A 23119-nucleotide genomic window follows, 5' to 3' on the forward strand; every position below is an offset into this window, starting at 1 on the left:
AGGGCCACCGTGGGGGACACTATTACCGCTAGGGGGGTGGGGTGTGTCACTATTACTGCTGGGGTATGTTTACACGTGGCGGAAATGCTGCAAAATGTAATCAACAGAAATTTCTGAGGCAAATTCTGCAGCTTTTCCGCATCCAAAAAGCAGTCAAAATCTGCATGCTGTCTATTTTGAAAAAGCCCTGTCCTTTTTAGAACAATAGAGGTAAAATCATACGTCGTGATAAGCCCCGCCCCCTTGACGTGTTGGCACTTTGCGATAAATAAGTGGGTTTGGGGCTGCAGTTTGGGCACTCGGTCGCTAAAAGGTTTGCCATCACTGATCTAGAGGCTCAGTTACAGCAAGTATGGATATATGCTGGAGGATTCCATACAGAACCTGTATGCCTTGATGCCCACTCGTATCACATCTTGTATCCAAGCTAGAGGCGGTACAACAAGGTACTAGAGCCTTGAAGCCGCGCCCGTATCACATCTTGTATCCAAGCTAAAGGTGGTACAATAGGGTGCTAGAGCCTCCATGCCCAGCCGTATCAGATCTTGTATCCAAGCTAGAGGCGGTACAACAGGGTGCTAGAGCCTGCCTTCAAGGGGTCAGTTTTCTGCAATAAATTATCCTTTTGCTCTGATATTGTAATTACTTACTTATATCAACATTACAATTACACATAGAAAGTTTCATTCCATTCCGACAATTCCTTCTAGGTGCTTGTTTTTGGTTTTTTTTACAATGTGTATTGCATTTGAATAGTCCACTTTCAAATAATAGTTGGGACTAAATACTATGAAGATAAATATTTGCAAATTACTTTAGTTTTTATTACTGATTTTTATTACTGATGAGTGGTTTTGAGTATGGCTGTCCATATCAGATCCCTGTTCACAATACAGCATTCCTTGTTGCTATGTATAGATTACGCCTAGGTTCACACAGGGCGGATTTTCCGCGGTTCTGCCGCAGCAGATTCGCCCGCGGCCGCTAATCTCGGGACGGCTAATCCGCTGCGGTAAGTCCTGTTTAAAAGAAGCAGCATGTCTATTTACTTTGGTTTTTTTGTTTGTTTATGTCACGGCCGCGCTCTCCTCTATGGGAGAGCCGGCCGCAACGGAAAAGCAAGCGGCCGGGCCGCTTCAAAACCGCGACCGTTCTCCCGGCGGAAGTCTCGCGGTTTTTGCTGCGGCCAAACCGCGAGATTTCCGACGGGAATACGCCAAGTGTGAACCCAGCCTTAATCTTCTGTATCATTATCAGATTAGACTTTGAAATACTGAAATGGTACATGGGTTTTTATATATTAGTAATACAGAAGCTTTGCCTTATAGGATTCCCAGGTTGAAATTTTCCTGTTGATTAGTAATAAAATTATCCATTTAATGTGATCCAGTTTAAAGGTTGTACATATTTCCCAGGTGTGCTATCTATTTTCTATTACATTGGGTAACTGTAAATTATACCCATAAAGATACTATTAAATCTTTAAAAAGTTACATTAGATTTAAAAGGTTAATATTTGTTCTTGTCGTCATTTTATATATACTTTATTAAAGTAAAATATTTGCTCCATGATCTTTGTTCATTTTCACTGCCACCCATATATTATACATTTAATTACAAGGGAAGTAAACAGGCCATTACTGGCCTTTTCATTTTACTTGAAAAGTCCAAAATAATCTGTTTTATGTGCATCAACCCAAAAAATAAGTAGAGGGGCTTAAGATAGAATCCCCGCTGCTACCCCCCGCTCCGCCATGCCTCCCCCCCCCCCCCCCCCGGCACCCCTCGAATCCTTTCAACCGAGTACGGAAGTACTCGAAAATCGCGGTGCTCGATCGAGTAATTACTCGAAACGAGTATATTCGCTTATCTCTAAATGTCATATCTCAAGGAAATGTCTTTGATGTTTGTACTAACACCTAAAGTGTATCTCCTTTTACCTTAAAGTGAAGCCCTGTATAAAACCATAGTTTAACCCATTAAGAACCAAGCACAGTAAATTTACGGCGCTTAGTCCTGGGCTTTAATCCCAGACGGCGTAAAAATATGGCGTGGGATTAAAGCCGCTGCTTCTGCAGTTAATCAGAAGCAGTGCATCCGCAGCAACTCACAGCACACTTCAGGATTTTCAAATTAAACTCAAAAGTTCATAATATGCGCGCCAAGGTATGGGGGTCAGAGCCACCAAGCCCCCCGATTAGACAATCCAATATACGTAGAAGAACGATGGCAGCATAAAAGGCGTAGTAATTTTCTTATACTTTTTATTCCTCCATCAAGACTGCAACGTTTCAACCCTCTTTGCTTGACAAAGACCCCAAGAGGGTTGAAACGTTGCAGTCCTGATGGAGGAATAAAAAGTATAAGAAAATTACTACGCCTTTTATGCTGCCATCGTTCTTCTACGTATATTGGATTGTCAATCAGAAGCAGGTCAGCTTGTCAGCAGTTAGTCACCTGGAGGAGGAGGAGGAAGTGTTTTTTTAACCCCTTCTGCTTCCTCCTTTCTTTAGTACACAGCGCTTAAAGATTACCCCTGTATATCACTAAAAAAAAATGCAACAAAAATCATTTTGGTAGCTGAAGGAAATAAACTAGGATAGTTAAACCACCACGTGGGTAAAATGCCCCCAAAACTGTCCAGTCCTTAAGGGTTTAATATGTAAATCCTCACCACTAATCAGGATGTCTGATGCCATTGCTGTCTGATATCCTGGATGCAGCATGTCTGGGCCTCTGTATACCGACAATCAAGATGTGTCCTTTTGATATACATTTTGCCTGTATATGTTATCTTTTTTTTCCCTATAGCTTTTTGATGACACTTTTCAAACATTTATGCTCAACATGAGCCCTGAATGTAGCATTGAATACAGCTTAATTTATGTATTCCCTTTTGATTGCATTGCTGTATTTTAGTAGCTTCATTTAATTATTGTACAGACAGCGGGCCTTTTCTAGAAACAAAATTATAGTGTGATAAAGTGCCAGTACCTGAGCTTAGTTTAAGGTTTCTAACTATGGGATACCCATAAAACTCATGGTTGACTGGTGAATACAGCGAGAAGTCATGTACAATACCAAACATGGAAAGGAAGCAGCCAATCTGACTAAACTGTCTTTTGATCTACATTGTTAACCGTGTCCAATTCCATGTAACCGGTTTCCCTAAAAAATAAGACAGTGTCTTTTATATTAAGTTTTGTTCCAAAAGATTTAACTTTTTTTTACATGTATAGCTGCCTGGACACTATTTATATTGTCCTTTTTTATTAACTGTAACTAGGACCCAATTTTGGAGTAGGTCTTATACTTCAAGCATCCTGAAAAATCATTTTGCATCCTCAAAAAGACTGAAAAATCATGCTAGGGCTTATTTTCGGGTAGGTGTTATCTTCAGGGAAACAGGATATTAAATCAAGAAATATATATATATATATATATATATATATATATAAAGAATAAGGATTAAACTAAATATCAACAACTATAGATGATTGCAGCAACTAAAGAGGTGTCTATTGCAGTACAGAGCTCGAATTCTAAGCTAATGGTGTGAATGTGATCAAGCTACAAATGCATTAACCCCTTCCCGCCACAGGACGTACCGGTACGTCCTGGGAGTCTGGTACTTCCCGCAACAGGACGTACCGTACGTCCTGGGGATAGCGCGAGATCACATATGATACAGCGCTATCCCGCAGCGGGAGCCGGCTGTCAGTCACAGCCGGCGTCCCGCTGTAACAGCAGGGGTACATCGGAGATGCGCCCCCCCCCCCCCCCGCTGTTAACCCCTTCCCTGCCGCGATCTAATCGCGGCAGGGAAAGGGTTCACAGAGGAAGCGCGCTCCCTCTGTGTCTCCGGCCGGCTCTCGCGATGACATCGCGAGAGCCCGGCATGTCACCATGCCCGGCATGTCACCAAGCCCGGCATGTCACCATGGCAACACTGGCGTCCTGTATTGCCAATGCCTATGATCGCTGTATAAGCGATAAGGCATGGCAGAGCAGTAGCTCTGCCATGCGTTATGACAGCGATCATAGGCATAGTGCTGCAAGTCCCTCAGAGGGACTCAAATACTGTAAAAAAAAAAGAAAAGAAAAATGTAAAAAAAACCTTTTTTATGCTTTTTCTAATATTAGCATAAAAAAGGGTAAAAAAAATTAAAACCCCACATATTGGGTATTGACGCGTCCGTAACGACGTGTACAAAAAGTTGAACACGCTTTTGATTTGGTACGGCAAAAAGTGTAACAAAAAACGCTGAAAAACAGAGGCAAAATGCTAATTTTTAGCATTTTGCCTCCCAAAAAATGCAATAAAAGTGATCAAAATAGCCGTACAGTCCCCAAAATGGGACCACCAAAAACTACAGCTCGTCTCACAAAAAATAAGCCCTTATAGAGCTCCGTACATAGAGAAATAAAAAAGTTACAGGACTTTGAATGCAGCAATAGAGAAAAAAAAAAGATTTCTAATAAAAAGGGTTTTTATTGCAAAAAAGTGTAAAAACCTAAAAAAAATATAAGAACTTTGGTATTGTTGTAACCGTACCGACCCGCAGAAAATATTTAGTGTGTCATTTATGCTGCATGATTAACGCTGTAAAAAAAAATCTATGGCAGAATTGATATGTTTTCTCTCCCTGTCATAAAAAAAATAATAAAAGTTTTACGATATAACCTATGTACCCAAAAGTGGCACCGATAAAAACTACAGCTCGCCACGCAAAAAACAAGCCCTTATATGGCCACGTCGACGGAAAAATAAAAAAGTTATGGCTTTTAAAAAGTGGAGATGGAAAAATACCAAAAATTGCTTGGTCCTCAACGCCAAAATAGGCCATGTCATTAAGGGGTTAAAAGAGATTTTCCAAGATTTCTTTATATTGGTCAAGGAGAAGATCTGTGCCTAAAAAGAAAAAAAAAATAAGAACACTGGTCCTGTGCCAAAAGCTTCTGAAGTGGTCATGTGTCGTTCATCATTCAGGTAATCTTTGAAATCATCACTGTACTCAGTGGTCATCTGCCATTCATGCACACGTGACCACTCAGGTCAGTGCTGGGCTACAGTGGTCATATGAACGATGGAAGGCACATGATCACTGCCGAAACTCCCAGCACTGGACTGAAACTGCAGCACTGGATCAGCAGGATGTTTAATTGGTGAATACAGTTTTATTTTTCATGCACCCTTGAAGATTTTTAAATAATCTACGAATACCCCTTTGAATAAAACTCATAGAAAGTTTTTATAGCAGACTCCATTAAACTCCCAAATTAGAGTTGATGTTCAGCAAAGTATTTGAATGTAAAAACTCTATTTACCATAGAATCTGTACAGTCATTAAGAGGTGCACATATGGCTTCTCTACCCGTTAATATCATCTCATCATACATGTTTTCAGATCGATAATGATAACCCTGATGGATAAAGCTAACAATTTATGGAAGAGCATATTATGAATATGACAGCTTGAAATTGATTCAGACCTCCACTATTCTAATTTTAAATATGTGCATTGTGGATACCAATGTTTGTAATTTTAATAAATAAAATACATTTTTGTTTGTGTGCTGTTTTTTTTGTAAGCATAGTAATGCTTCTAAATGTAACCTTCAGCAAGATTTAAAATGTAAATGCTTCTCGTCTACTCTTTTCCCTATGGGAAAGATAAACTGGTAGCAAAACCTAATATTAATTCTAACAGAGTTTAGACATGGAAAAAAGGTTATATGGGCTGAGAAAAATTTAGTCTGACAGCAAAAATATGTATCGTTAACCCATTTTTATTCTGCTGTGCCCTTGTACAAATCCTAGATTGAAATGCATCTCATGACTTTAAGTTTTATCAGCGATTATATCTGCCACATCTTTAAAATACATTTTGTTTTATTTATTTTTAATACACAGTATGTGTTAAATTGTATGTGAACACCACTTTTAATTACCCACATCAATGGCACACATTTATATATTATAAATAGAGATGAGCGAATATACTCGTTTCGAGTAATTACTCGATCGAGCACCACGATTTTCGAGTACTTCCGTACTCGGGTGAAAAGATTCAGGGGGCGGGGGGAGGCGTGGCGGAGCGGGGGGTAGCAGCGGGGAACAGGGGGGAGCCCTCTCCCCCCACTCCCCGCTGCAACCCCGCACTCACCCACGGCGCCCCCCGAATCTTTTCGCCCGAGTACGGAAGTACTTGAAAATCGCGGCACTCGGGTGAAAAAGAGGCGTGGCCGAGTAGGTTCGCTGATCTCTAATTATATGTATAGTATGTTATTTTTATAGACCAACGTTAGCTGTAAGCTAAGGGCCCTTTTACAAGGAAATATTATTGTTCAGATTCTTACTGGATCCCGGGAATCTCAACAAAATCATTTAGCGTAAATGCTGCCAGTGACTTAACAATGAATGATAACTTATTGTTTGTCATCCATTTTATGCAGGCATAAAAATCAAATGATGATCGGGCTCTATAAACAGGCAGTCATACATTTATGAGCAGAACTACGATTAGTGCTTTGTGCATAGTAGGTGGCAGTGTTATTAATATCACCCTTCAGTGAGGAAGCCGGTTTGCACTTTAATGACTAACTGATTTTTCAATTTTTTTCATCGGTGTATTTCTAGAGCCATAAATTTTTAATTTTCCCATTGACATAGCCACATGAGGGCTTGTTCTTTGCCGGGCATGTTGTATTTTCTAATGGCATAATTTTGGGGTACATATAATGTATTGTATAATTTTATTAGTTTTTTAGGGAGATTAGGGGAAAAAAGAAATTCTGTAATTGGTTTTTTGGATTTCATTTGTACTCAGTGTGAAAAATAAATAATATATGATAACATTAGTCTCTAGTCAAAGAACAGTCTAGAAAGCACTCAAAATCCTCTAATGGAGAAGATCTTTTGACAAAGAAAAGGAGAGTGGCTGTTGTGAGGGATTTCCTATTGAAAGGAACAGGTATGCTGTCTTCCAGGTGCACAATTCAAAGATGTATCTGATAGGCTATCAAGAATCTTCAGTCCTACAGAACACTACCCATTTCTGCTAATAGATGATAGGGAAGATAACACTGCAAAAAAAGGACCTTGCAACTATCTGCAGAGACTTTGAAGACCTTGGCAGGAAAGTGAAGAAATAGGAACACAGGTGTTCTTCTCATCCATCCTCCCAGTTGATGGCCATGGAATAAGATTGCCAACTGGATTCTGCAGATGAACAACTGGCTATGTTAATGGTGCCGTCAGCAAAGATTTGGATTTCTAGATCAAGGAAGGAATTACCTATATGAAGGACTCCTTGCTAAAGACAGGTTGCATCTTAGAAAGACTCAAAACAATATGTTTGTCTTGCTACTCATCAGGAGATTTTTAAGCTAGAATTATATGGGGAGGGAAATGAATGGCCATGTAAAAATATACAACTAAGGCCTCGCGTCCACAGGCGGGTCGGATTCCATGGGCGGGAGCCCGCCGCGGAATCCCACACAGCCTGCGGCAAGAGGATATTATTTACAGCTAATGAATGCATTTGAGGACTTTGCTATTAGAAGTGGAAAGAAAGAACACTAGAGATGAGCGAACGTACTCGGTAAGGCCAAGTTCGCAATCGAGCACCGCGATTTTCGAGTACTTCACTACTCGGGGGAAAAGTACTCGGGGGCGCTGTGGGGCGGGGCGTGGTGGAGCGGGGGGGTAGCAGCGCGGAACAGGTGGGAGCTCTCTCTCTCTCCCTCTCCCCCCACTCCCCTCTGCAACCCCCCGCTCACCCACAGCGCCCCCAAGTACTTTTCACCCGAGTAGTGAAGTACTCGAAAATCGCGGTGCTCGATTGCGAAATCGGCCTTACCGTGTACGTTCGCTCATCTCTAAAGAACACAGACAAAAAATTCTGAAGGAAAGTAGAGGAGCAAGAGACACCGATCACAAACTAAAATGTTTTTACAGAAATGTACAAAGCATGTCAAACAAACAAAAAGAACTTGAGCTCCTAACACAGGAAGAGAAATATAATGTCTTGGCATCACGAAAACTTGGTGGAAAGATACACACGATTAGAAAAGGAGGATACAACTTATTTATAAGAAACATGCCTAAAAAAGGGGGTGGGGGGAGGTATTGCGTTGTATGTTGGGAAAACATTAATCTCCACACAGATTAAAGCTTCAGAGCATGGTAGTTCTGTGGAAAGTGTTTAGGTAAGACTACAAGGAGAGAATAACAGAAAGGACACTATTGTAGGCATTTACTATAGGCCACATGGACAAGCAAAAGATATTGATGAACTCTTTCTACATCAGACGGCCAAGCTCTAAAAAAAGCATGCCAGTGATTATAGGAAATTTTAACTATGCAGACATTTGTTGGGAATCTCTCTCAGGTTAAAGTAATAGATCCAACAAATTCTTATCCACTCTTGCTGACAACTTAATCTTCCAAAAAGGTAGAAGAGAAAACAAGGGGATCTGCTATCTTGGACCTAATTCTTACTAACAAGGAGGAAATAGTTGAGGAAGTAAGAGTTGCTGGGACCTTAAAAGGCAGTGATCATGCTATTCTTGAATTGTGGATAAAAAGGAGAGGAAGACCTGAGAAAACGCAGTCCTCTAGGTTGGATTTCAGAAAGACAGATTTTAATGAACTCAAAAAGAGGGTAGAAAAAATCCAATGGCTGGATGTTCTTAAGGACAGAAATGTCCAAGAAGGTTGAGAAATATTGTGAAATGAGATTCTCAAAGCATAAACGTTAACAATCCCTAAAAGAAGGAAGAATGGGAAGCATTTAAAGAGACCGGGATGGATGAACACAGAATTTGCACACATGGTAAAAACGAAGAGAAATCTGTTTAGCAAATGAAAAGAGGGGGGTATATCTAAAGAATAATATAATGCGGTCTGCAAAACCCGTAAGGCAAGTGTCAGAAAAGCTAAAGTTAATAATGAATTGAGGCTTGCAACAGAGGCCAAAAGCAATAAAAAAGGATTTGTGGGTATGTCAAGAGCAAAAGAATGGTCAAAGATGCTATTGGATGCTTACAAGATGAAAATCGTGAATTGGTTATGAATGATGTTGAGAAGGCCAAACTTTTAAATTCCTATTTTGTATCAGTTTTTTTCTCAGAAAGTAGATGGAACCTCAACTGATCTTCCCTGTGCTATTGGGGGAATAAAAGAATGCAGGTTATCTAAAAGCAGAGAGATGGTGAGGGAACACTTAGCTAATCTAAATGAATTAAAGTCTCAAGATCTAGATGCATTACCTCCTAGAATACTAAAGGAAGCAGCAAAGGTAATTGTTGAACTGCTCACCATAATATTTGAAAATTCCTGAAGAATAGGAGAAGTTCTAGAAGATTGGAAAAGGGCAAATGTTATCCTTATCTTCAAAAAAGGAAGAAGGTGGATACAGGAAACTACAGGCCTGTGAGTCTGACTTCTATACCGAGAAAAATCTTTGAACGAATTATTAAACAGCATGTATGCAAGTACTTGGATAAAAATGGAGTAATTAAGCAGAGCCAGCGGGGATTTGTAACAAACAAGTCATGTCAGATTAATCTAATTTTCTTCTATGACAGAATCACCGACTGGGTTGATCAGGGAAATGCGGTAGATATAGTATATCTTGACTTTAGTAAAGCATTTGACAAAGTATCTCATACCATACTTATTAAAAAAATGACCTGGCTGAGTGATCGTACTCAAAGAGTAGTCATAAATGGCTGCACATCCAAGTGGAAAAATGTATCAAGTCGGGTACCATGAGGCTTTGTTCTAGGCCCAGTGGTGTTAAACATTTTTATAAATAATCTGGATGAGGAAATTGATGGGAAACTGATCAAATTTGCAGACGACACAAAGTTAGGAGGGATAGCTAACACTAGGGAAGAGAGAGAGGGGGTATTCAGAAAGATCTAGAAAAGCTTGAACAGTGGGCAGCGACTAACAAAATAGTATTTTTACAAAGAGAAATGCAAAGTCCTACATCTGGGCAAGAAAAATGAAAAAAAAAAAGCAGCACATGTGAAAAAGACTTGGGTATTCTAATAGATCATAGACAGAGCATGAATCAACAATGTGATGCAGCAGCCAAAACAAGCAAACACAATTTTGGGATGTATTAAGGGAAGCATAAAGTCTAGATCACGTGAGGTAATTATCCCCCTCTACTCTTCCTTAGTCAGATCTCATCTAGAATATTGTGTCCAGTTCTGGGCACCCCACTTTAAAAAAAGTTCAGAGATGAGTTACTAAGATGATGAGCGGTCTGAAAGCATGTCCTATGAGGAATGATTAAAGGATCTGGGAATGTTTAGCTTGCAAAAAAGAAGACTGAGAGGAAACTTAATAGCTGTCTACAAATATCTGAAGGGCTGTCGCAGTGTAGATGGATCAGCCCTATTCTCTTTTGCACAAAGAAAGACTAAAAGCAAAGGGATGAAATTGAAAGGCAGGAGACACAAATTAGATATTTAAAAAACACTTTTTGACAGTGAGAGTGAGCAAAAGGTGGGACAGGTTGTCATGGGAGGTAGTTCTCTTTCAATGGAAGTATTCAGACGCTGGATAGACATCCGTCTGGGATGATGCAGTGAATTCTGCATTGAGTGGGTGGTTGGACCCGATGACCCTGGAGGTCCTTTCCAACCATTCTTTGATAAAAAGGCACCCTAGAGTTGTTATACATAATTTTACCTTTGGCATGCATTTCTCGTTTGATGGCAGCTTTGTCCCAAAACTGAAATAGTTTGGCCAACATAGGCTGCCTGTCCACAGGCGGATTTTCATTGCGTTCCTCGCGCCGATAATCCGGCCATGGGCAATGCAGTGAAAGCTCTCCATAGTGTTGTTATGGAGAGCGCTTCCCCCCTGTCCACGAACGGAGAATCATTGTGATTCTCCGCTCGCGGCCGGCATTTCGCAGCATGCTGTGATTTGCTGCGATTCTCCGCGGTCAGCCTATTTGTCAGATAGGCTGACCGGCGGAGATCCTTCTGCCGGCTCCTCCCGGGCGGAGGCTCCCGCGGCGGAGATCCACCACAGGATACTACATTGTCCGTGGATAGGCAGCCTTAGGGTGACTACCCACTACAGTTCTTTTTCACTGCGAAATTTGCAGCGTTTTTTTTTCTGCAGGGGGCTATGGGACTTGTTAATGTTAAAATCGCGATCGCACAAAATCTCAATTTACCACGAAATCGAGATTTTACGCGATCGCGGTTTTAACATTAACAAGTCCCATAGACCCCCGGAGAAAAAAAACGCTGCGAATTTCGCAGTGAGAAAGAGCTGTAGTGGGTAGACACCCTTAGGCTGAGGTGAGGGCATAGCCAGGTAGAATGTGGTTCAGTCAGCTGTTTAAGCCAGAATTTGAGGAACGCAACAGGGTCGCTAATCTCCTGTTTTTCAAGGGGGCATACCGGGTGAATATTATTCCTCCTCAGGTACATTTCAAAAACATTAGCACATTCTATAGATCCAGATATTTGTTGCTGCAGCTCAAAGGTGTGTGCATATTTAGATTTTAATGCTTATTTTATGCTGTTAATTTTACTAGAGGTATGTTTGCATTATTATAGGTCACTCATTTACATTTAATAGAATATGAAACAAAAAACAAATTCTATCTTCTAGTATTTTATGTTCATGTCATGAATTTTATTCAGTAAATGCGGCATAGCTCCAACGAATTACTTAAATAGCTGGGATTACTTGTTTTTCACACCTTGAAAATTGTAATATGCCTTGCTAAATGTATTCCATTACAGTTTGCTAATTAGTCTTGTGTCGAAGTACAGCTGCTAATCTCAATAGCTGACGTGGTTAATTTCCAAATGATAACTGTTCCATCTGCACCATCTAGCCCCAGTTTTGTATAAAGCCATGCTGTTGATGTATTTCATATATTTAGCTATTGGTAATCTGACTAAATTGACCTTATGGCTTCTGTTTAAAGGACCATTAAGCCAAAAAGTGAAACTGCTTCCTAAACATAAGGGCATGTTGACAACAATGTCTCCTGACAGCTTATATTAAGGCCTACATACCTGATTTCCTTATAATTAGGGAATTGTGTGTGTGTGCATATATTTTCAATACTTATACTTCATGTTTCCTTTCAACAGAGCCAATGTGCTTTGTTAATTTTTTATGTTTCAAGAAGTTAAAAGTTGACAAACTGTATCTATTTCCAAATTTGAGCATAGACCATCACAGAAAGGGGTCGATCACTCAAGGCTCCCTTATATTTAGAAGAGTGGAAAGCTGTTGAAAAAGTAGCTCCCATTGTAGCTGACTCAGATGACCATGTATTGTGTGGTCATCCATTTATCGGTATGTTTGTCGTGTAATACTACATTTGTGCAAAAATAGTTGCAGTGGAAATGTGTGGCATTTGGACAAACCTCTTAAATATGTTTAATTGAAATTATAGTGACAACCTACATAGTAAATAAATCTTTCTAATCATTTTTAATTATCACAGTTTTATTGCTGATTATGCAAATTATTCTCCTTTAATTTATTCCCACAGATGCTTGTGACTACACCAGAGAAATGGGATGTTGTTACCAGAAAGAGTGTTGGAGATGTGGCACTGTCTCAACTTGTCAGACTGTTGATATTAGATGAAGTACATTTGCTGCATGAAGACAGAGGCCCAGTGTTGGAAAGTTTAGTGGCACGGACATTACGACAGGTAAGCAAAATTTCAACTCTGCCTTGAATAGAAGTGGAGCCTTCATTCAAGTTATTGTTGCATTATGCTGAAGTGCCTAAATCATATAGAAAGTATACAGTTTCAAAACTGTTAGTAACACTAACTGACTGCAAACTTTTGTAGTCGCCTGGAAATAGACACTACATAGCACTGTTTAGTTATGGGGACCGGCAATAAAATAAATTGGCCCTAGAGTTTAATCTGAATCAGGTTACACAAGGGATGTAGGTAACTTAGCAACCAGTTAGGACGTTTATTAGCCAGCTGCACAAGATAGAGAAAATGCGTAGGCTGTGATTGGCTGCAGACAAACTGGTCAGGGGACAGAGATTATAAATAGCCCGACAACGGTCGCAGGAGCCAGTGTGAGCCAGTGATACAGAGAGTGAGTGAGACGCACTAGGCAAAGCAAGTGCCAGAGAGAGAGCGCATGACAGGAGAAAAGAAAGTGCCAGGCAGGAGAGAGAAGTGAAAAGAAACAGGGAGATCAGCCGTGACACAGAGAGAAAGAGAGAGTAACTGAGAAGGAGCAGCAGCTTTGACAGTGAATAGAGGGAAAATAAAAGAAGTAAATGGATATAAATACAACGATGTATAGAGAAAAGAAATCCAGGGTAAGCTCCTAGTATATGCATGAGTTAGACACAGGTGTCTACATTGTTGCAATTTGTGTATCAGTTATTAAGCACTGAATGTTATGAAGAAAATTACCTCATCTCACTGCCTCATTTAATAATACCGGTTTTACAACAAATATATCAGCAAAATATCTGGCTCCGTGTATTATTCCACACCTCACCACTCAGAACTACAAATGGTGCCCAAGGGCACCAACGTCAGAACAAATCACAATTATTCGCAGCTACAAATAATAATAATAAAATTAGCGCTCACCATAGTGCTTTGTGGCATCATGATAGTGCTTTGGGCTGACACAACAGCCATTAGGGGCCACACAACACTTTATTTCCCAGAATGTTTCTAGTTTCTTAGTATGCTCTGATGCCAACTTCATTTGTTTACTAGCATTTGTTCTGTCTCTGGGTGACCCTGATATGCCTGTGTGGTGCAAATTCTGAACAAGATTTATCCACACAGTTCTCTTATTTCTGTGAAAAAAATGTCAAAAACATTCTTCATAACAGATATTACATCTGGACGTTTATTTGAATCCATATGCATTAAATTCGAGGGAGCTAGAAACACAATAAAAGTTTATTTGAATCCATGTGCATTAAGGTCGAGGGAGCTAGAAACACAATATCAGCTTTATATAATGATCTCTCTTAGTCCCCCAGCAAGTCTCTATATATGGATAAATAAGAGGTTGACACAGGCAGGTCACAAGAGGCTTCAAATTAGAGACAGATGGCCCTTACCACACTATGGTTATTTCAGGAGTTTTTACTTAGGTGGTATCTCGTTGCAAGCAGACTATGACATATGTTTCCTGAGTAGAAATGAGTGAGCATGTTCGTCCGAGCTTGATGCTCATTCGAGCATTAGCATACTCGCAGTACTCGTTACTCAAGCCAAGCACCACGCTTGAGTATCCCCACTAGTAAAAAGAATTCCCTGCTACTACATCTGCCATATCTGTGACAGATGCAGTAGAGGAATTCCTCAATTCCCTACCGCAGCTGTCACACATGACACCCGTCAATGGATTTCAGAGAAGGGCTTTAATATAAGTTAAATATAGTGTAAAAAAAAAATGATACTCACCTCCCTTCAGCAGCCGAGGCTCAGCCACGTCTTCTCCTTGCTGTACCCGGCTCTGTAGTACTGATCTATCAGCACCCGGGGATTTAAAATTCCCGCCTGCTGAAAGAGCTGATTGTGATTGACTGAGCGCCATCAGTAAGATCATGTGTTTTCATAATTTCCAGAAGTCTTGCTTTAACCATCGAAAACAGCTTTTGTAAGTTCATGTGAACTGTATTTGTACGTTCAATTGAGTCACTAAGAACAGAAAAGTTCATATGCTCAAGTGTATTATCGGTATGACGATAATATATTATGAAGAAGAAAAAAAAAAAAGGTTTGGTGCTGTGTTATGTTGGAGAAACAGGGCACAAACTGAAAGCCAGGATGAGATCTCATCTCCACACATTAAAACTGAGAAAGACAGAATTACCTGTGACCGAGCACTTTTCTAGTCATGGACAAAACAAAAAAGATACGGCAGTTATGATATAAATTTATAACAACTGTTGACACTTTCAATGGAGGGTTAAATTCTTCACAAGGATTCATGCGAGACTGGAAGGTATGAGACATCTAGAGCACATATAATGAAATTACAGTGTTAGTAAAAATATATTATTAATCTACATATTATTACAGAGAGACTGACACCTTGCACGTCTTCCCTAAGCCCAATAATTTCCGAGATCTGGTTCTCAGGGACCATCAAAAAATTGACCCGTTTGTATTTTTTGACCCTTTGACCTGATGAGTCTGAAAATTGAGATTTTTATATACCTTTTAGTAACTAAGAAATGTGTAAAGTTTCATAAAAATCAAAGATGGTTGGGTGATTTTGTCCTTGAATGACTCTGGAAGGTTTGTACATGCATAAAGAATTGGTTGAGGTACATACACTATGTTGACAAAACTATTGGGCCACGCATAGAAGGTGATCAAATATGATTTTAATCACATTTTTCAATATGCTGTTGGGTCGCCTTTGGCCGTAAAGGGGTTGTCCCGCGCCGAAACGGGGTTTTTTTTTTTTTAACCCCCCCCCCCGTTCGGCGCGAGACAACCCCGATGCAGGGGTTAAAAAAACAAACCGCACAGCGCTTACCTGAATCCCGGCGGTCCGGCGTCTTCATACTTACCTGCTGAAGATGGCCGCCGGGATCCTCTGTCTCCGTGGACCGCAGGGCTTCTGTGCGGTCCATTGCCGATTCCAGCCTCCTGATTGGCTGGAATCGGCACGTGACGGGGCGGAGCTACACAGAGCCGGCATTCTACACGAGCGGCCCCATAGAAGACTGCAGAAGACCCGGACTGCGCAAGCGCGGCTAATTTGGCCATCGGAGGGCGAAAATTAGTCGGCTCCATGGGAACGAGGACGCCAGCAACGGAGCAGGTAAGTATAAAACTTTTTATAACTTCTGTATGGCTCATAATTAATGCACAATGTACATTACAAAGTGCATTATTATGGCCATACAGAAGTGTATAGACCCACTTGCTGCCGCGGGACAACCCCTTTAATGATTTCAGTTACCCTCCTAGGCATACTTTTTACCAAATTCTGATAAATATGTGAAGCAATTTACATCCATTCCTCTAATACAGCTTCAGATAGTGATGTAGGGAAAGATGGGTATGTTGAGTGTGAACAGATACGGCCTTCTAGTTCATCCCAAAGATTTTGATGGGATTAAAATTTGGACTTTGGGCTGGCCAATAAAGTTTGCAGATGTTCTGCTCCTCAAACTAAGTCTCCACACTACATGCTATATGTCATGGTGCTTGGTCATACTGATGGATACACAGAGCTGTACCAAAGCATTGCCATAAGGTAGGCAATGCCACATTGTCCAGAATGTCCCATTACCCACTGACATTGAGGGGGATTTCAATATAACTAATGGTCTTTCCAGCAGATACACCCACACTCTATAACAGAACCTCCTCCAAACTTCATTGTTGGGGTGATGCAATTGGGTAGAAACTGCTCTCCATCCAAAAGGAAGAAGGCATACTGTGATTCATCTGTTCACAAAACTTGCTTCCACTTACTTACAGTCCAGAAACAACACTTCAAGCACCATTGCAGGATAGGTGGATGTCACGATACTTTTGTCAACATAGTGTATAATATTTCTAGTTGGCAAATCAAGCTATCACCTCTATAATACTTTTGTCTTTTTTTTAATATAAACAAGAAGTATTTTAAATTACATTCTGGAAGTAAAGTAAAGCCAACAAGGTCTTGAAGTCTCGTCTTTCTTGGGTCGGCTTCTTGACATATGGGATGGTTTCACAATACTCCTGGGACTGATGGTTGAATTATACACGATTGAAATACAAGGATTGAAGGATAAAACCTATTTATAAAAAACAGACCTAAAAAAAGGGGGGGGGGAGTATTGCATTGTGGGTTAGGAAAACAATATCCACAGATATTCAAGCTCTAGAGCATGATAGTTCTGTAGAAACTATTTAGGTGAGAATATAAAGAGAGAACAACAGAAAGGACACTATTGTAGGCATTTACCATAGGCCAGGGGTCCCCAACTCCAGTCGTCAGGGACCACCAACAGATCATGTTTTCAAGATATCCTATGATAAGAACACTTGTGGCAATGTCTGAAGTACCGACAATAATTACATCACATGTGCAACACTGAGTAAATCCTGAAAACATGACATGTTGGCGGTCCCTGAGGACTGCAGTTGGTGAACACTGCTATAGGCCACCTGGACAAGCAGAATATATTGATGAACTCTCTACATTAGATGGCCAAGCTCTCAAAAAAGCATGACTGTTACGTTCCTGTGGACAACTAAGCATCGGGCCCACACGAACGTAATCCGAAGATATAGGGTAAACTGACCCTGTTCTGCAAGGAAGGTGACTAGGCCCTACCTACAAGCATAGCGATCGCCTCTATAAAGGCGTCCCCATGCTGGAACCTCGGCCCTGCTCTCCCTGAAAGGGTGATACTCGCAACCAGGTGGAACTGACACATTAAATGCACAAACTCACCACACAACTTCACACACTAAAGCAGATGTTAAAGCTGAATATAAAAGCAAGGGATTAGTTCGTATATTGGCCAATGAACTTAAGCTGCAAGACCGCAACAAGGCTCCTTGTGTCTTGCAGTCCCTTCTCTAGCAAGACACTAAACAGGCAGCACAGTACACCAAACACTCAGCAAGCTGACCAGACACTAAACACCCAACAAGCTGCAAGATGACCAGACACTAACACAGGCAAACAAGACGAAGGAGAAACAACTTCCTCTAGCAGCGAGGCTGGGGTATATATCTACCCCCAAATCCAGGGGATTGGCTGACCAGAACAACCACACCCAGACAGTTCAATTAACCCTCACCTGTGCAGATGTGCTCCTGGACCCAGAGTACTACAAGTCCCAGAATCACAACCTAACAATGATATACTGATCACGGGGAATTTTAACTATCCAGACATTTGTTGGGAATTTCTCTCAGGTAAAAATAATGGAGCCAACAAATTCTTATCTGCTCTTGCTGACAACTTTATCTTCCAAAAGGTAAAAGAGAAAACAAGGGGATCTGCTATCTTGGACCTAATTCTTACCAATAGGGAGGGAATGGTTGAGGAAGTAAGGGTGGCTGGGACCTTAGGAGGCAGTGATCATGTTATCCTTTAATTTTGGATAAAAAGGGGAGGGCAACCTGATAAAATTCAGACCTCAAGGTTGGAAAGGCAGATTTTAATGAACTTAGAAAGAGGGTAGGAAGAATTCAATGACTGGATGTTCTTAAGGACAGAAATGTCGAAGAAGTTTGGGAAATATTGTAAAATGAGATTCTCAAAGCTAAATCGTTAAAAAACCCTATAAGAAGCAAGAATGGGAGGCATTTAAAGAGACCAGGATGGATGAACACAGAACTTGCACACGTTAAAAGGGAAGAAAAATATGTTTATCAAATGAAGAGAAAAGGGAATATCTAAAGAAGAATATAATGCCATCTGCAGAAACTGTAGCGCAAATGTCAGAAAAGCTAAAGCTAATAATGAAATGAGACTTGCAACAGAGGGCAATTTCAATAAAAAATGATTTTGGGGATATGTCAAAAGAAAACGAAAAGTCAAAGATGCTATTGAATGCTTACAAGATGAAAATTGTGAATTGGTTAAGAATGATGTTGAGAAGGCCAACCTTTTAAATTCCTATTTAAGGCCAACCTTTTAAATTCCTATTTTGTATCTGTTTTCTCCCAAAACTTAGATGGAACATCATATCTTGCATATGCATATGGAGAACTAAGTGCTAATGATGATAAAAAAAAATACTCCAGCTCTTATGCTACCTGGGTCTCTTAGATTTTATTTCATTCCTCCCCACGACTAAACACTTGGCTTCTTAATGGTGGTGTATTTCCATCACTATATTACCTTGCCAAACCTTACATATAAGATAAATAACCAATAGACCTCCCCTGTTGTCAAGCAGGCCAAAATTATTCCCGCCCCTCCTCTCCCTTCTTCCCATACCTAACCACCCCTATTTTCTTTCCTCTAATCCCTCATTTACTTAAGTTTTGTTTTCTACAAAGTTTGTGCTTTTTTTTTTTTTTTTACATTCACGTTTTATTAATGATTTTCTAGCATATAGGCAAGGACAGTGTCACCTGTCCTATAAAATTGGAACAGAGAGAAATGACGACACGCAGGGCCTCAACAAACTTTACAAACGATTGAAGATAGGCTAATAGACCATTGTGATATCAACAGGAAATGCAGACTCGTTTTACATTGGTAGTTAAAACTGTTTCCTAACTAAAGGCCCTTTTACATGAGACAATTATCGTTCTGGTCGTTCACAACTCCGAGCTCCTGCTGGGTTTTCAACTATAATTGTCCCATGCAGAAAGTGAATGATTGGACGAGAATCGTCCAGTTGTTCAGTTTTGAGCATGCTTGAAATCCTGAATGACAATCGTTTAGTGTAAACAGCAGCCTTTCAATACTGAACGACCGCTGCCTACAGTGAATGGTGAGGGATAGGGAGAGATTGGGGAAAGAACTCTCCCCCAGCCACCCTGCGTGCTTGCTGGCCGCGCTCTGAGCAATTCAGTGATACCCGCTCCTGTGTAGCAGCACAGGAGCGAGTGTACACAGGAACGAATATCAGCATTGTTTGCCCAACACTCGTCCTGTGTAAAAGGGTCTTTAGTAGTTAGGTTAAGTAATAGAAAAAAAACTAATGAATGGGGGAAAGAGAGCGAGGGGTGGGGGAGAAAGCAGTCAGCAAGAGGATCTAAATGGTTGTCTGATGAAAATGTAAACAATTAAAGTCTATAGGGAGCGACAATTATGCATTAATCGTTTAGCAATTTTATGACTAATAATTTTAGTTATATTGCATCTCATGGTAACCTACCCATGGCTACCATAGAGACAGGAACTTGTCTCTTTTTCCTAACTTGCAGGCCACAGTTTCCTCAAAGCGAAGAATCTGTGAGACTTTCTCCATTGGGCCAGTGTGGTAGCTGGAGCTACGTCTTTAGCTTTTTGAGTAGAGGTGCATAATTTGTGTCATATAGATGGGCGGGATTGGAGGATAATGTGACACCCAGGTATTTAATGCTCGAAGGGGGCCATCAGAAGTCATATTGTTTCTGCAGCTTAGCATTGTTGGTTTTGAAGCTAGATAACTTTCGAAAGAGGTCAAAGATATCCAAAATTGCTGGGAATGCTTTTTGGGGATTGTATGACAGTATGAGGAGATCGTCCGCAAAAGTTGCGGTGGTGTGGATGTTGTTGTTTTATCCTTTGGAGCAAAGCTTCCACCACCAGGATGAAGACTGTGGTTGTCAGTGGGAATCCTTATCTAGTGCCATTTTGACATGAATGATTTTGACATGAAACCATTGATAAGTATTCTGGCTGAAGGGTCCAAGTAGAGGGTGAAAATAGCTCTGATAAGCCGATCAAAAAATCCAAATTTCACTAATGAGCTTTCGATGTAATCCTAACTAACTCTATCAAGGCTCTCTCAGTATATGTCCTGAGGAGCACCAACAGGTTTTTATTTGTTTTGGCGTAGTGGATAGTGTGCATTATGCGAGAAGTATAATAATTCCCGTCTTCCTGGCACAAAACCCAGTTGGTCCGGATGCATCAGCTTGTTGGGGAGTAAGGGATGCGTTCGGCTATGAGCTTCACCCAGAGTTTGAGATCCGCATTCAGCAATGAGATCGGACAATAATTACTGCATAGTTTCAGGTTTTTCCCTTTCTTGGGGATTAAAGTTACAAAAGCTTCCAATGATTGTTTAGGGAAGGCAGTTTCTGTAAGTGGGGAGTTGCAAAGTTCTGCAAAATACGGGAAATATCGACAAACTATAATATAGTATTGGAAGGCTATCTCGGTTCGGGCTCTTCCCACTTGGAATAGAAGTAAGGACTTCTGTCACCTTCTCAAGGGAAATTGGGATGTTTTTTTGGATGTGTCCTCCTCTTGATAATTTCGAGAGTTTGAGGGTATCTAGGAATGACTGTGAGGCCTCGTAGGCATTGGCAGAGGGAACTTGTTCAGTATTATTTGTTAAATTTTACATAAGGATTTGTCAAAGTTCTCAAACTCACTGGCGATTTCCTATGTAGAAGTTGCTACTTTCCCTGAGAGGGCCTTTATCTGAGAAGTAAAGGTTTTCTCCTTTTTGTTTTTTAATAAGTCTCAACATTATTTTAGAACCCCTGTCCCCGTTCATGTAATTTTGTTATTGGATGTGAAGAGGGCATTTACAGCTTTTATGTTTAACCCTTTCCAATCCAATTTTTTAGCCTGATTTTCCTAGGGGGCTTACTCTTTTTCTGCCGTTATACAACGGCGCTATCTGCAGGCTAAAGCCAGTACTGCATGAGATGACACGTTGGATAGGCTCTGACAGTAGAGAGGCTGGCAATATACAGTAAGACTACCCCGATGGACGTATCAAAGACTGGGGCTGTACAGCCTTAAATCATGTCGTCTTAAGACATCAGACAGTGGATTGGAAAGGGTTAATAGGTTTTAAGTTTGTCTCTGTGTTTTTAATTCTTCTGAGTTTCCTTGTTGAGTGTATTCTTGTGAAAAGTTTGTATGTTTGGGATCTGGGCAAAGAGGGAATTTACCTTACTCTCGTTGTTTTTTAATCGTAGTGCCGAACGCTATCAATTCTCCTCTAATAAAGACTTTATGGGCTTCCCATATCATTGGGACTGGAACCCTGGGGTATCATTAATCTCAAAGAAATTTTTAAAACTCTGAGAATGATGAACAATGGCTCTCTTTGCTTAACAAGGTGCAGTTTAAACGCTAGAGCCATTCTCTTATTGGGTACTTATTAATAGCTACTAAGAGAGAGGTCAGTGCTTGGTCTTAAATTGTAATCAAATCCATCTCAGTCATGTTTAGAGATTGAATGAATTTCCCGGAGATCAACAGGAAGCCGATTTTGTGGAAAGTGGCGTGTATACGTTAGAATTACGTGTACTGTCTTGCATCCGGGTTCAAGATCCTCCACGCAACTTGGAGATTTAGCTCTGATAGTAGACTTTTAAGACTGCAAATCTGTTTTTGAGGTATTGAGGGGGAGTCTGAGATGGTGTCTATCATGTGGTCCAATGCCAAGTTAAAATCTCAAGCTACCTGCAGACCACTCTGCAAAGTTTCTGGATTAAGATAGCACTTGTATTAACCAAGGTATCTGGTTTCTATTCGGGGCATAAAGGTTGGCAAAGGAGACCCTATTGTGGGCTATTGAACCCTTCAAAAGTATGTACCTCCTGTTGGAATCTATTTTTGACAGTGTCGGGAGAAAGGGATATTTTTACTAATTGCTATAGAGACTCCCCTAGAGGCTGAGGTATGGGAGCTGTAAAACCGTTGATTAAAGGTAATTGTCGGTAGTTTGGGGGTATGGTTGTCAAAAGTAAGTCTCTTGAAAAAACACCTCCTCCGATTTAAACTTCTGTAATGGTGAGAGGGTTTAACTTTCCTGTAATAGTGAGAGAGTTTTACTTTTCTGCCGACAGTTTAGCCCTCTTATATTGAAGAAGGTAATTTTAATATCAGCCATATTGAGATACATGGGAATTGCTTCTGTGCAAGATACTTGCCATCGACGTTCCGGGACTACGGTGATCTCTGGCGCTTTGTATGAACTTATTTACAAATGACATCATTTGTCGTGATGTGAGGAGGAGAGTGGGTGTACTTATGTTGGGAGATGAGCTTCCCCAAAAGGGACCCTGAGCCAGCTCCTCAGACAGGCCCAGAGTTAGGGAGTTATTCCCAGAGCTCACCCTCCTACCCTCACATGTAAGGAGTGATTGAACGTGCACTTTTGTATGTGGGCAAGTGCCCCCGAGACTTAAAATAACTTAATATGTCAAAGTGTTTTTTTTTCAAAACATTCTCCTATTTTTCTAACAGACATAGGCATTTATGCACTACATAAGAGAATCAAAAACTAAGGAAGAAAAGAACATCAAACAGTGTGGTCTCGAGAAATCCGGTACCCCCTCAGTGCTTGCCCCTCCTAGACCCCATCAAGGTTGGGTGTGCTCGAGAACGCGGGTGTCATACATATAAGTGCGAGTTCAGGTGATCTAGTGTGCCCGAAGTCATCCCAAGTCTCTTATCCACGGCCTCAAAACCACGCTATAAA

The 23119-nt window shown here is 40.7% G+C and overlaps 1 protein-coding gene across 2 annotated transcripts in view; it reads left to right on the plus strand.

The window, feature by feature from the left end:
* The window catches only part of ASCC3 (activating signal cointegrator 1 complex subunit 3), a 677124-nt gene that overhangs the window by 246225 nt on the left and 407780 nt on the right, over positions 1-23119 (plus strand). For both annotated transcript variants that reach the window (XM_066608127.1, XM_066608136.1), the window contains exon 11: positions 12546-12710. In XM_066608127.1, the coding sequence (XP_066464224.1) occupies positions 12546-12710 (165 nt within the window). The remainder of the gene's footprint in view (positions 1-12545; positions 12711-23119) is intronic.

This window comes from Eleutherodactylus coqui, chromosome 1, assembly GCF_035609145.1.
Source record: "Eleutherodactylus coqui strain aEleCoq1 chromosome 1, aEleCoq1.hap1, whole genome shotgun sequence".
NCBI classification, from domain to species: Eukaryota; Metazoa; Chordata; class Amphibia; order Anura; family Eleutherodactylidae; genus Eleutherodactylus; species Eleutherodactylus coqui.